Source organism: Falco punctatus (assembly GCF_963210335.1).
Source record: "Falco punctatus genome assembly, chromosome: 6".
Classification (NCBI taxonomy): Eukaryota; Metazoa; Chordata; class Aves; order Falconiformes; family Falconidae; genus Falco; species Falco punctatus.
In genome coordinates, this window is record NC_137585.1 from 28,643,289 (window position 1) to 28,657,635 (window position 14,347).

Genomic DNA, 14,347 nt, shown 5'->3' on the forward strand with positions numbered 1-14,347 from the left:
TTTGAATGGCCAGCAGTTTCTTAGCAATAAGTCTCAGACTACATACCTCCAGAGATAACTGGTTATGCCTTCACAGCTCTCCCCAAAAAAACAGTTAAAGTTAAGTTTCTCATCCAGATGTCTACAAACTCTTCTAAGGTTTGTAAGGTAAAATAGCTAAAAGGGGTATTCTTAATTTAGAATCCAGAATATGCATGAACTGTCTTGAGATTTTGGGGTTGTTGGTTTTTTTAAAAAAGAAAAAAGAAAAAAGAAAAAAAGGGAAAAAAAGGAAAAGGAAAGATGAACCTAAATACAAGTAAAGGCTTTGACATTTTGTTTAAGTTAAGGTCTGAAAAAAATTCTAACTTACTGCATATATGGAAATTACCTGCGAGGCACAATTTTGCATTTTAAAAATGGCATTTTGTCATTTGGTTTAAATGCTGTTTAGCATCTGGAAAAGTTGGCTGAAATTTGCTCAGCAAGAACATGGGTGACTGCCCAAGTCCTGTGTGACTAATAGAGTAAGCCCAGGCTGCACACACTGCAGCATGGTGTGCCTGGCACCTCTACCCCCCAAGCTGGATGGAAATGGGAGGGGGCACGCACATGACTGCAGGAAAGTGGGTCCTGGCAGCACATGGAGAATTTCTTCAATGTAAAGCTTGCTTTTCTTCTTTTTTGAGTTCTCTTTTATGCAAAATCATGTGCTAGTTAGGACAACAGTGTACCTAGTTATGAGTTTAAATCTAACTGGACTTAGAGAAACAAGCCTAAAACTTAAAAGATATTAAACTCTACTGCTGTTTGTGTCCTTTAAACATTTGGAAATGGAATATGAAATGATTAATGGGAAGTACATGAAATAGATTGAGCAGAATCTAAACTTATTTTTCAGACTTTAATTGTATGTCATTAATCATTATTTTATAATCACCATAAAACAGCAGCTTGTCTGCTGATATACTTTCTCTTCATTGCTTAACCATCTGAAAACAGACCACTGCAGACACCCTGTGCTGCTGCAATTTCACATACAGTATATCTGGAAACATATTTAGTGTTACAGTATTTCCAATCATTTATAGACTGTGTTTCTCACTATTAAAATACAGCCATAAAATAATTTTAATACTACTATTAAAATAACTGACTGTAAAAGCCATGTATGATCTAGCTCTCTTGCTGGCTTTATTTAATTTTAAACATTTACAATGTGTTTTCTAACCATTAGGAAAATGCTTAGACTCCTTGTTTTGCAAACTATTGGTAACAAAACTCAAGAATTTGCATATTAGTTAAGGTTTTGAGTTAACTAGAGTGAGACTAGGGGAGCAGGAAGGAGGGTCGTAGGAAGGAAGTACACACACAAAAAAACTCTACTTTTTTTTAAGCTTCGGGGGAAAAAAAAAAAAAAGACCAGTACAAATATTTCCAAAAGTTGGGTTTTATTATAGAATTAGGTTTTCTGCCTAGGGAAATATTTTCTTTTGCTGTTTATAATCCAAACTCCTATAGTATTGTGCTGGAGTATGGAAGCTTGAAAAAAATAAAATTGACTGGTCTGTTTTTATCATCCAAAATGACTAAGAACAGACCACTCCATGCAAGATCTCAGGATAATTCTACAATAAAAGTAGAAGTTAAAAGTACAAAAGACAAAAAGATTTTCTGGCTTTTTTCAGACAGAATTAGTTGCTTAGGTGGCGTTAGAACATCATTTCTCACACCACTATGACAGCTAAGTCAGTAAATTATAAATATTTAACCTGATATATTTCAAAACAGACTTGATCAACGAACACCTTTTTAAAGACTTTTAGACAAGTAAGACGGCTTTTCTCATCAGTCTGCAGTGATCTTGTGCACCTAAACTACATGATATGTCAGTTTAAAAAGTACCAGAATACATTAGTTCTTAAAACTGTGTAATGAGTCAGAACTCTCAAATTGTGCAAAGTCTTCCTAGTTTCTGGAATAGACCTTCTCATCATCCCATGCCTGGTGCGTGGCTGAAACAACTGAAGGCAACATTAATGGAGAGTAACCACTGCATGGTGTGTCCCCAAAATACGTGTGACTTCTCACCTTCGGCTTCTTTCTCTGTCAGCTCACAGACAGCACAGGTAACCCTGCACAGTGAGAGGGCAGCAGTCACAAGAGTCTATTCAAGGACAGAAGCTGCAGTTTTGATGAGCAGTGGCTTAGCTGCCTCTAGGATATCCAGTTCAGGGTCCAGTGAACGACCAAGTCCTTCCAGAACCATGATGGCAAAGATGATAGAAGCAAAATTGCTCTCGAGCTTCACCTAGAACCACAAGAGACTAAATGGTCTCAGCAGACCTTATTTTCTTCTGAGCCTGTTCCACAGAGGTACCAGCTCTAGCTAAACTGAAAGGGAAGGGAAGAGGCTGGAGAGAAGATATGCACACCTGAAACCATACTGCAACTCCATCACTTGGGAGTTTCAGAACTCACTGAAATCCAGCAGCAGGCCCAAAAATAAGGCAACAGTTTCAGGGCAAGGGCCCTAAGGGAACACGAGAGTTTGTTTTTCAATTCGAAGAAGGGGAATGGGTTTTTTTTTCTTCCATATTGGAATAGCAGGAGCTTAGAAAGTGCTCACTATTGCTAGTGTAGTTGTAAGCTGCGATGGTATCTAACATACTTGAACACTTGCATTTGTGTGAGGGGGAGCTCACCTTCTGAATGGCCACAAAAGACCCCCGCAGATCACAGAGGAAACTATCCTCTGCTCTGCATGTCAACAAACTGCCCCCCAATTCCCAGCCAGACACCACGATGGTTTCAAGGCATACCAGGGCATGAAGAGTTTATGGAGCTGGAAGAACTTGCTTTATAAGAGCCTAAATTACATTTCATGTTATTAGAAACCAGCTTAATGACAAAAACCTCTACCTAAGGAATGTTTAGAGGGACTCTTAGCCACAGGGCTGCCCAGCCTGCAGACAACCTTCTCATCAACTCTAGTTCAGGCCACCATGTCTCTGTTGATTTCCAGAGTTGTCTGCAACTGTGGAAACTTGTCCCTCAAACAGTATCAGTTATAAGAAGGAATCTCTGTCCTGTGAGCAGCTTCTCACTTTTGAGGCCTCTAACAAACCAGTAAAATGGCCTGGTGCTGTTACATAACCCCATATCAAGAAATAGGTCCAGGCAGGAAAGCATGCAGTGATATACAAGTGGAACACATATTAAATTTCATTTTCTGCTTCTAAGGGACAAAAAAAAAAAAGATAGGAAAAACTTTGCGTTACAAAACCATTCGTTTTAGTAAATAGTATCAACCATTAAATGCAGTATTAAGACAAAACCCAACAAAACAGAAATTGGTCCTGGTAGGGTGTGCATCAAGACCTGAGAAACAGCATGTCTCCAACACTTGGATGCATTCCTGCAGTTCCCCTCGTAGCAATTCATTTCAGAAGTCACAGTCCTGCTCCCTGTCAGCCCTTCATGTTCGCAGTAGTTCTCCCTCCCCAAATGAACTTTCAACTATTGAAGGCAGACAGTGACAGGACCTCACCTTATGGGTCATCAATAGTTTGAAGACATTCGAGAGGAGATTTGCCACCTGAAGCTGGAATACAAAAGAAGTTAACTGATCAAAAAAACTGTGGTCAAGAAGATTGAGCCATGTGAGTGACAGGCAGGATTCTTCTAAGTGTTTGTTAGCATTTGGCTCTAGGGACAAGATTATTGGGCTGACAACAGCCAGCATCAAGGTATGATCCCCCTCACACCCTGCCTGGGATAAGGAGTTCAGCTGTGACCTGTGGTTCTGCCTACCTGCTAGCCCAGAAAGGCCGGGAACGTCTGACCTCACAGCAGTATGCAACATGCATTACTTCACTCAGTCCCACCACACTACATTCTCTGAAGTGCCCAGGTTGGCCTTAGCTAACAGGATCCAAGCTGTAACACCAGGCTCAGCAACTCCTCACAGGGAGCTGCAGATGTTTGATTAAAAAAAAAAAATAAATCAACAAACAACCCCAACAAAAAGACAAACCCCCAAAAACACGCCACCAACAACACCCACATGAACAAAATACATTTTTCAATTAGGAGGAAATAAGAAAGGATTTTATGGATTTTTGCTGCGCCCGAGAGACTAAAAGCACCCAGTACTGGTTGGCGGTGCTGATGAGATCAGAGCCGGCCTTCCCACACGGACCATTCTGAAAGCCAAGTTGCACTGAATTACAGGTAAGTGAGGGTGGGACATTGTGCACTTGCCTTTCCTAGGGCAATGGTGTTCCCCCGGGCCTTGGTCACTAGCTCCGCCATCTCAGCTTTAAATCGCTCAATATCCTGGCACTGGTTAGCACGGGCGTGATGAAGGATCAGTTCTGCCACTCTCTCCCCCTGTGAGACAAGTTGAAAAGGAGAATCAGAACTCGGTCACTGGTGCCAGCAGGCCTACAGGGAGCTGCACATCATCGTCCCTGGAAGGGCTCTGCTGCGAAGGTCCCTGGAGGCGGCAGGGGAGAACTCTCAGGGCCATGCCTTCCTCTTCCAGCAACAGAGACCCAATGAATCAACAGAAGCAGGTGCAGGAAGAGCAGAACCAGTCCAAAAATCTTAGCTGGTATCTTGCAGATCTTGTAGGGTAGAACACAACAAAGATCTCTCAGACAATCAGAAGTTCTGGGGGGAAGTAAACCCCACAGGATTGGCATTTTCTTCTTAGCAGAGGAGATAATGGTGTAAAGTATATTAACCTGCCCTGTGGGCCAAGTCCATTTGCAAACTGCAGAGGAAGAGTGAGCTGATTCTGCAACAGCAGACGCTTGCTGAGAAATGGGGGGAGCCATACCCAAGCTTCACTTGTGAGAGGCTCTATAGATCTTCTTGGAAGACATGTCTGACACCAACGCAGAGCCAGAGGCCCAGGTTTGGCAGAGACCATAGAAGTTTTTCACCTATAGATCATGAATTACACCCAGCCTAAGCCACTAAGGACTTGCAATCAAACGTTTGCAGTTTTTGCTTTGTGTCTGAGAAGTCTGGCAGCACAGGATGGGCCTGAACACGCAGTTTAGCACTGACTCCTCGGTATGCTTCGGCAGATTGAACAGACCAAGTTAAAACATGTCCCTTGAGATATGCTGGTGGACCATCCAACTCACAGCTGAGAAGCAGCAACATGCAACTATGAGCACAGATGCTTGTTCTCAAAATGAACAGGAAACACCACCACTGGATTCCCTAGTCCATCTGAGAGTTCATCTTAAAAAAGTGTGAAGAAGGACAAAGTAGTTCACCTTATACAGAGGAGCCTGGCAGAGGCCAGACCCTCCCCCCACCTCTTTTGCTTCCTCTTCTCTACAGATGCTGACACAGCAGCAAATGGAGGATGCCATACAGGCTTTCTAGCAGCAAGGCTGCAGAAGGGAACACGTGTGGAAGACCACCATGTCTCTCTTGATTTCCAGAGTTGTCTGCAACTGTGGAAACTGTTAATCCATCCCCTCCTCTTCTCTAGCAAAACCCGGCAGATTCTGCAACAGTCCCAACTGCAAGTGGCTCCCAGGCAGTCCTACCATGCACCAGAAGTACTGCTAACCAGGGAGTGCCGGCAAGCGCTTCCCATTTAACACCTTCCATCTCCTGTGTCACTGAAATCACTCCACTCTGGCAGCCTCCTTGCTGCAGCTATCTTATCCCTGTGTCTGGTATAGCTTCCAGGCTAGCAAGTCTCCTCTCCCCTCTTACGGAGGATTGTAAGGGGAAATAGAAAACTATCGCCTTGGCTATCTGGATTCCCATCTGTCTCCCTTCCCCAGCCCCACAACAGAGGCCTCACCTGGCCCTGGACCACAGCCGTGAAAACTGCTCGGAAGTTCTGCATGTCAGCGCTCTGCAGCTCCGCCACGATCCCTGCATCCAGCAGCACCAGGCAGAGCTGCCTCAGGGGTGGCTTCACTTCCACCACAAGAGTGTCACACAGGTCCACGATGGCCGTCTGCTCCTTGCAGCTAGTGCTGACGTGGGCCATGCCTTGAACCAGGATGTTCCCAGGGTGCAGGTCAGCATGGACAAAATTGTCAACAAAAACCTAGAGGACAGACAACTCTTAGAGCAGCTCATTTCAACCAAACCTGCCCCTGCCAAAACTCCCAGGCAAACAGCAGAGGTTTGTTTCTGGTCCGTTCACTGTCACTACTAATGTGCACCACCCTAGGCAGCAACACAGCAAATGGCTTCTGCAGAAGACCAGCTGTGCTGAGATGGCATGGGTACTACTGTAGGGGAGTCAGCAGAGCTGTGTGAAGCAATCCTATGTCTTTGCTAGAGATCAGGTAGGACAGCCAGGTGTCCCAGCAGGGAACAGGAGTGCTCTTTGGTAATTAACCCTAAACTGGGGGCACACTGGTGGGCCTTGGCAAGGAGTAATGCAGTAAGAATAGGCCATTTGCCATTCAGTGGCATGAGTTATAGTGAATGGTTAAGTTTGTCTGGTCTGGGACATCAACCCACATTACAACTGTATTGGAAAGTAAGGAAAACAAGAGATAAGGAAACAAATATATAGCATTTCTCTGCCTCTGCTAGCATTCAGCAGCGGAAAGGACTAGCAAGAGGGCAAGCACAGAAAACTTCCCCACCAACCCTCCTGGCCACCTGGGACTGCTGAACTTCCTGCCCCAAGGAGGTTATCTTTGTCTTTCATGGATTTCTCCTAAGAATTTGTCCAATTGCCAGGTAAAAAGAGTTGTGTGAAAAAAGATTATTTTTTTAGGTGTTGCCTGAAAAAGTGACCTCTGATAATTTTATATCCTTCTCATTGGTCTTGTTTTGAGAAACCATACACAGTAGATCCATTACTCACTCTCAGGCATTCATGACTGCATAGATATCTGTCAGAAACTACTAATTTCTCTGCTTTCCATAGTCAGAGTCAAATTATTTCACCATTCCAGTATGGAAGTCTTTCCACACCAGTAATCACCCTGGCTGCCTTCCTCTGCACCTCTTCTAGTTCTGTTACAGCCCTTGGAAAGGAGAGTCCTGGACAGTGAGGGACTAGAACTGCACAGAGTATTCAAGAAACAGCTATTTGTTATACTTACAGCCATAATGTTGTTTCTTAGCTCTATAATTCTTTTCTACTCCTAAAATTTGGGGGTTTTGCTTTGCTCCTAACCATTGAATCCAGTGTTAGCATAAAACTATTCTAGTTCCAGCATTGCTTTTCAGAGTGGTAAGAGCTATTTCAGAGTCTGTTATACTACATGGAGTCAAAACTGCAGGCCTCGCCACCAGCCTAGCATGACGTTGCAGTTATCAATTGAATTTCATCTGACACTTACTGCCCACACACTCGGTACTGTGAGGTTCTTTTGCAACTCTTCCCTGCTAGTTCTCATGGCTCCTCACAAGACAATTGTGTCACCCTCTCCCAGATCATGTGTGATTATTTCAACCACAGAAGAACTAGACAGCCCGAAGCTGAATCATAAGCTCAATCTGGCTAAGTTTGTTTTCTTTACTCTGTATTTAGTTCTTTCTTTAAAAAAGGCAGTTTGGAGGAGGAGTCAATAAATGAAGAAACTAGCTAGCTGTTTTACCTGTGAGTTGCATCCATAGTCTCTGCAGAGAACATGGTATTTGCCAATTACATTGCACTTCACAGTACTTGGGTAATATGTGAATATTCATTAAATGGATTAGTGGGTTTCCTAAGCAATGCACTGATCAAGTTGCATAGGCTGACCCTACTGCGTGCAAGCAGATTGCCCTTCTACAGTGGAAAAATCTCCATGTCAAAAGCAGTGGTGTATCTAGCCCAGGCTTTACTCAGACCGTGTTACACTGCACATGAGGGACAGATCCTCCTTCAGCCAGCTCAGGAGCTACACAGTGCCCTAACGGCCCAAGTCCTGGGTTACCACGAGATACCTAGCATCTCCAAAAGGTACAGCCATATATCTGAGTCCATGGGGAGAGCAGTAGGAGATGTGGGAAGCAAAATGGTTCTCTCTTTTGCCATATTGTCTTATTACCCCAAATGAATAACTTCTGCAGGAAAACAACCTTTACTTCTAGCCTCAGCCAAGTGCCTACCATCTTTAGCAGCATGTCCATGCCCATCTTTGCAATTCTCTGCCTCAGCTCTGTGGCAATGTCCGCATGCAGGTAGTGCGAAATAGGCTCACTCTCCTGAAAAAGACAGAACTGGAGTCAAACACACCTTGTGTCCCACCTTCAACCATACTTTAACCTAGATGCCAAGAGTTGAGGAAAGGTGACAATACCGTAGAAAGGACCTGCTCGATAGAGGCTGTACCTAATGTGATGGAGAAGATGAGAAAAGCAAGTGTTTGTTTTTTGAAAAGGGGGTGTGATATAGCCTGGGGCAGAAATACTTTTGCCAGGATCACAGCACAAAACCTAAGGCTGAGAGTAGCTTTGGTCTGTGACTCAGACATCCACAAAGGGAAGTGAGGCAAGCATCAGAAAGTGTCAGATTGCTGAGCTCCTTGCTTTGACCCACCACAAAGGAGAGTTGAGGCATGGTGTTGGTTTGCAAGCACAGGCAAGCACATGGTGGCTGGACACACTGCTGGTCTGCTTGGTTTCAGGCCAAGTGTTCACTTCTATGTGGAGCTGCCTGCCACCTGTCTTCTGGGATGCACTGCTTACAAACAAAGAGAGCGGAAGAGACACTGAGGGAGGACAGCGATCTCTTTAAGCAAATAAGAGAAAACATCCTTCTGCCTCTGATCACTCCTCCTCAAAAAAACACCTCCTTGGCATGTTTTCTTATAGGCCTTCTCACTGCTACCACCAATCCCAGACCCTGCAGTTCTTACCTCAAATGTTTCCACTAGAACATCTGTCGTTACTAAAGGCCAAAGGGGAGTCGGAAACTTCACAAAATCAACATCTAGGAAATTTTGTCGGAAGCGCTCCAAATTTCTGGCTTCATAGCGTAAGTCAATCTCAAGGGAGGAAAAAAAAAAAAAGGAGGTTGGAAACTAGATTCAGTTCAAATTAGATCTTCAGGATCCTGTATGAGGATATGACCGTACGGTGCAATACTCAATACCAACAAAACTAGTCCAAAAGCTAGAATGAAAACAAAATAGAGTGGTGCTTCTTACATGCTTCTTCAAAGCTATAAGGCTTTCCTGATGGAAGAATAGAGTAACAGACTAAGTAGTGGATGGCCCACAACCCAGCACCTTCAAAATACATGTGACTCTTACTATAGGCATGGTGTCTCAAAAAAGACCGGGACTACATCATTTTCAAGGGTAAGACAGATCCTGAACCAAAGCTTACTGTCCAAATAGCAAGGCAGGCAGACAGGCTAGAAGAACTGCAGCCCTTGCCTTGTTTTACAGTTAGGCAGCCATAGCAGGAAGAAATTTAATGAACACATACAAAAACCCCCATTGTGTAAAGTCCTGGCCCTAGCTCTTCAGTGATCCAATGCCTTGACGCAAGGGTATCTTTCCTACCCACTGCTGCTGCTCAAGGAGGCCTCACCTTCCTCATCCGGCAAGGGGAAATACCCCAGGAATACTTCCTGTTCTTTCAAAAAGAAATGAAAGGAAATTACAACAAGCATATCAGATGCTCTCCTAATTCTCAGTCTTCAGTGCATCCACCAAAAACTCTGCTGGACTAAACTGGTACTAATGACCTCGAGTCACCTCTGAATACAGTCAACAGTTTACAACATGGATTTACTGTGCAGATTTTTTGCAAGAGTAGAAAAGAATTAAAGCTTTCAAAAGCTCGTAACAGACTTCAGACTCTGCAGTCTAGATGCAAAAATAGAATTAGCAGGTAATCGTTTGTTTTAATAGAAACCTAAGCCTAATTAAGCCTGTAGTGAAATCTTTGCAAGTTTGGTAGTAAGGATGTTTCAGGACTGTGTCTTTAGAAGACATTAGTGAATCAGGACTTTTCAGATCTATTTGAAAAGCTTAACTTTACCAATACTATGAACCTGATGACAATACAACATAAAACATATTAACTTATGTGAAAGTACATTAGTTATGCCTGTATATATATCTCAGCACTAACAAACATGACCAGTGAGTACAGATTGCAAACATATGCATAGGATTAAAGAGAAAAAACACATCTGTGCACTTGTTTGGATTCTTTTCCTAAGGTGAGGTCTCTCACCAGTGTTCGTCTTTCATAATGGTGCAAAAAGGACTGTGACTATGGCTAGCTGGCTGTTCGGGCTGTTCACGAGAAAACATACTCAAAGTCTAAAAAAAGATTTTTACATCTAATAAAGATTGTTAGATTTTTTAATTGCTTTGCTTTTTAACGCTGTAAGCATATAAACTTTCCTACAGTAACATTATGCGACTGACAAGAATAAAGAATAAGCAAGCCTTCATCTAACCCTTTAAAAAATAGCGCTAAGAACAGAGTTAGAGCCAGCCAGTAGCAAGACAAAGGGCAGTTTTGTTTCAGTACATGGGGACCATGGCATGGCACGCACCTGCTGAATCATAAGCTTCTCAAATTCCTTGACAATCTCTGTCAAACTGAGCCACTTGAATCCAGGGAGAAGTTCAATGATGTGGCTACCCATCTTCATTATAAACAGATCCATCTGGACTTGGTGGACCAGCCCAGGGTGCAGAACCTGCACAAGAACGAACAGTGGCAGGATCAACTCGCGAAACGCTTCATTTCAATCATCTCAAGTGATACATTCCAAACAGACAAAACCCAGCTTATTAGACTGGGAGCTAACAATGCTTCCCCAGCTAGTCCTCAAAAAAAATTTACATTTGCCATGGATTAAGTTGTGGAGAAACACTGTATAATTGTCAAATGGACATCTGTGCTGGAGACTACGGTCTCACCCAATGCCATTTTCTACTGCTTTCATGCTCCTGCCCTGTCCCTGCCATGTAGTACTGACTAGTATTTGGCACAGCTCAAATACAAGATTTCTGTAAATAAACTTTGCTGGAAAGAACTTATCTGTTCCAGATTTCTTCATGTGAGCAGAGAAGGGCTTTCATTGTCTGGAAGGTGAAATGAAGCTTAATATTCATTCTTTTAATGTAAACTGGGCCCTTGTTGGCATTTCTGGTATCCACATGTCATGTCAAATGGTGCCATAGGCAGTATGTGTACTCAAGCTCTCCCGGCGGGGAAGAGCTGGGGCCACTGCAAGTCTGGATCACAGCTGGCTGGAACACAAATGCTGAGGAAAAGACACCAATGGAGACAAGCATCACTTTTCTCACTCCACCTGGCCCTAGCCAGCTATCCATCTCCATGGGAATTAAAATCGGATTGGCCTCATCCAGCACGCTTTGTTTTCACCTATCTACCAGACACGTTTGACTTACTTTAATAGCTACAGGCACGAGATGCCTGGCTGATGAAGGATTTGCATTCAGGAGTGGTTTGGCCATCTGCTCCATGAAGGACACCCGGCTCGCAGGCCTTCCCTGGGAGCAGTCTGCTGGGCTCAGCTCCGCCCCATTCCTCTCACCCCACATCTCCCGGCTCTTCCTCCTTCTCAGCCACCTGAGGAGACCTCTAAAGCCTGACACTTCCCACGCTTCAAAAGCGGACCTTAACTCCGAGTGTCGCACCAGCTCCTCGGCCTGGCAGCCGGCGACAGCCGTGAGGTCAGCATAGGCTTTATACACCTGCGCGACACAGCCCGAGCCAACCGGCTCCCGGCTTCGGAACTTGAGGACTCCCGTCCAGTCCTCACCAAAGGCCTTCCTGAGGAGCTCGGCGGTGTGGCCCCACGGGTGTGGGCTCACCTCCACGTGCAGCTTAGAGAACTCATCGCAGAAGGCCTCAGAGAAGAGGTCCCTCCGGGTGCTGGCCCACTGGCCCAGCTTGATACAGGTTGGGCCAGCCGCCTCGGCTGCCCTCCGCAGCAGCCGCAGCCACAGGGCACCCAGGCCAGGCCACAGGCGGCTCAGCGGGTAAAGCAGCAGCAGCGGGCCGAAGCGCAGCAACAACCCGCAGGCCCGCAGCGCCAGCCGCAGCGCCAGCCCCCCGCGCCGCAGCAGCCCCCGGGGCGGCCGCTCTGGGCCGCGCTCCCCCGCCCACACCGGCCCCCGCTGCCCCGGCCTCTCTTTCCAGCCGGTCCCGGCGGGCACCGCCAAGGCCACCGCGACCCAGCGCCCGGCACGCAGCCCGCCGCGCCCCGCGGCCGCCCAGCCGGGCAGCGCCCCCCTCGCCCCGGCGGCCCACCCGAGGAGGGGGCGCGGGAGCGGCAGCAGCCGCACGGCGCCGCCCGCCACCATGGTCCGCCCGCCGCCGCCAACGGCCGCCGGGGAAGGGGGGCGGGCCAATCAGCGCCGGCGGGCGGTGGCGGCCCGCCCCTTAAAGGGGCAGGAGCGAGCGCCTTGGCGAGTTGTGGGGTGATTGTTCCCGCCTCGCAGGGAGGCTCGGGCTCGGGCTCGGGCTCGGGCTCGGGCTCGGGCTCGGGCTCGGGCTCGGGCTCGGGCTCGGGCTCGGGCTCGGGCTCGGGCTCGGGCTCGGGCTCGGGCTCGGGCTCGGGCTCGGGCTCGGGCTCGGGCTCGGGCTCGGGCTCGGGCTCGGGCTCGGGCTCGGGCTCGGGCTCGCTGTAGCCTCAGGCCGTACCGGAGGAGGATGAGAGGGAAAGGTCCCTTGCTAGGGCTGGAGGCCTTCATGTCTCCCTCCCTGTTGATGGTTAAGGTGGGCTCTTGCCCTCTTGGTTTTGAGCCTACCCCGGTTCAGACTGGTGTGGTGAATCAAGCTATAAGTGAAGCAAGGGGGCTGACACACACCAGGTGTATTTCAGCCACTGTAAGGTGTTGGTTGTCTCTCCTTTTTCTTCCATGATGTAGGAAGCTAGCAATGACCTTTTTATTTTTAAGCAAAAGTTGTGGCATTCTAGTGGTAGCCAGATGTTGGCAGGTGAAGTGCTGTGATTATTAGTGGTTTCCTTAGCAGGGTATTAATGAAGTAATCAGTGCTTTGAGTAATGTCTTTGAGGGCACATGATGATTCATCCATACTAGTAAAAGAAACTAAAAGCAAAAGCCTCCTGAGGTGATGGTAGCTGAGTAGACTTAACAAGCTGTTTCACTTTCCAGGCTTGCTCTGGAACTTGGGCCTTCTGCCCCACAAAAGGTCTGCTGATGGCAGTGCTGGGTCTCCTGCTTATTCCTGCATCAGCTGGCAATCTGTTAACCTTGTCTGTAATTACACAGATACAGAGGATTGCTCATTTCCTTTGCAAAGGGCACGTGCCTTTTTAAAAATCAAAACTAATGTACCCACTGCTGAGGATGCAGCTGCCAACAACATCATCTGTGGCTCCCCCTATGAGAGGTTTGGTGTGTGTGTGAGCACAGCCTGTCAAAGAGTTTGTGTCAGGAGACAGCCACCGCAGAGGTGATGCCGCAACTTGCGCTGCTATCATGGCGATTCAGGAAAGCCGCTGTCCTGTGCGGGGATGCTTTGGGCTGGGAGCTGTGGCCTTTCACACCAGGAGTTCAGTTGGCTCCCAGCTTTGGGTGTATTTGCACACTTCTGCGAGGGGAATTTCCATTTTAATGTACACTGCGAACAAAAAGCCTGTAGGAAGAATTAGTTCATTTTCCAATCCAGATCCCTCCCTGGCTTCAATAGGTAGCTCAGACCTGACCCGAGCACATCTGTGCTAACAGGGAGCTGGATTATGGCCCCACACAGGTGAACAGACCAGCTGATGGAAATTGTTTTGCAGACTTGAGGTTTCCCTGGCCAGCCGCTCTCCCGTGAAGCGTCTGTGAGCTGATCGGATGCCGTGACAGGGTCGCCGCAGCAGCGGGAAGCTGTTGGTGTACCTGGTGCTGTTTTGGTGGCAAGTCAGGACTTTCTGCTTCCCCTCGGGTGTTTCTGTTTGCAACCAGAAAGGCGCCTTTGCGCCCCCTTTTTTTTTTTAATTATTTTTATTTCTGGCCTTGCCAGCAGCTGCCCCCTCACCTCCGCGCAGCCCCAGCCCCCCGCCGCCCCGGGCAGGGGCCGGCGGCGCAGGACGCGGTATTCCCGGGGGGCGGGCGCGGTTGCCATGGCGGCGGGGCGGGGCGGCGCTCCCGCCGGAGGGCGGCCGGGGCCGGGGCGGCGGGGGGCGGTGGCAGCGGCGCGGCGCTGCATGGCGCGGCGGGCGGGGAAGCCCCCAGCCGCGCGTCCGCACGCCGCCAGCCCGGCGCTGGGCGCCGCCGCCATGCCGGGACACGGGCCCCCACCCCTGCCGCTGCCGAGGAAGGTAGGGGGGCGCGGAGGGGGCCGGGGCAGCGGCGGGCGTTAGCGGGGGAGAGCGGGCAGGGGTGACGGGAGGCAGCTTGCTGCCGCCTGCAGACCGCTCGTCTCTCGGGGC

The 14,347-nt window shown here is 47.7% G+C and overlaps 2 protein-coding genes across 3 annotated transcripts in view; one reads left to right on the forward strand and one right to left on the reverse strand.

The window, feature by feature from the left end:
* Nucleotides 1–239: 239 nt before the first annotated feature.
* Nucleotides 240–12,405, reverse strand: ADCK2 (aarF domain containing kinase 2). Its single transcript, XM_080390870.1, has 8 exons — nt 11,346–12,405; nt 10,481–10,627; nt 8,823–8,951; nt 8,074–8,169; nt 5,813–6,064; nt 4,243–4,371; nt 3,530–3,583; nt 240–2,290 (listed from the first exon to the last, which is right to left on the reverse strand). Exons 1-8 carry the CDS (start codon nt 12,261–12,263, stop codon nt 2,147–2,149), a joined length of 1,869 nt encoding a protein of 622 aa, XP_080246996.1. The 5' UTR covers nt 12,264–12,405; the 3' UTR covers nt 240–2,146.
* Nucleotides 12,406–14,098: 1,693 nt separating this feature from the next.
* Nucleotides 14,099–14,347, forward strand: part of DENND2A (DENN domain containing 2A) — a 60,207-nt gene continuing 59,958 nt past the window's right edge. For both annotated transcript variants that reach the window (XM_080391249.1, XM_080391252.1), the window contains exon 1: nt 14,099–14,236. The gene's annotated coding sequence lies outside the window, so the exon portion shown is untranslated. The remainder of the gene's footprint in view (nt 14,237–14,347) is intronic.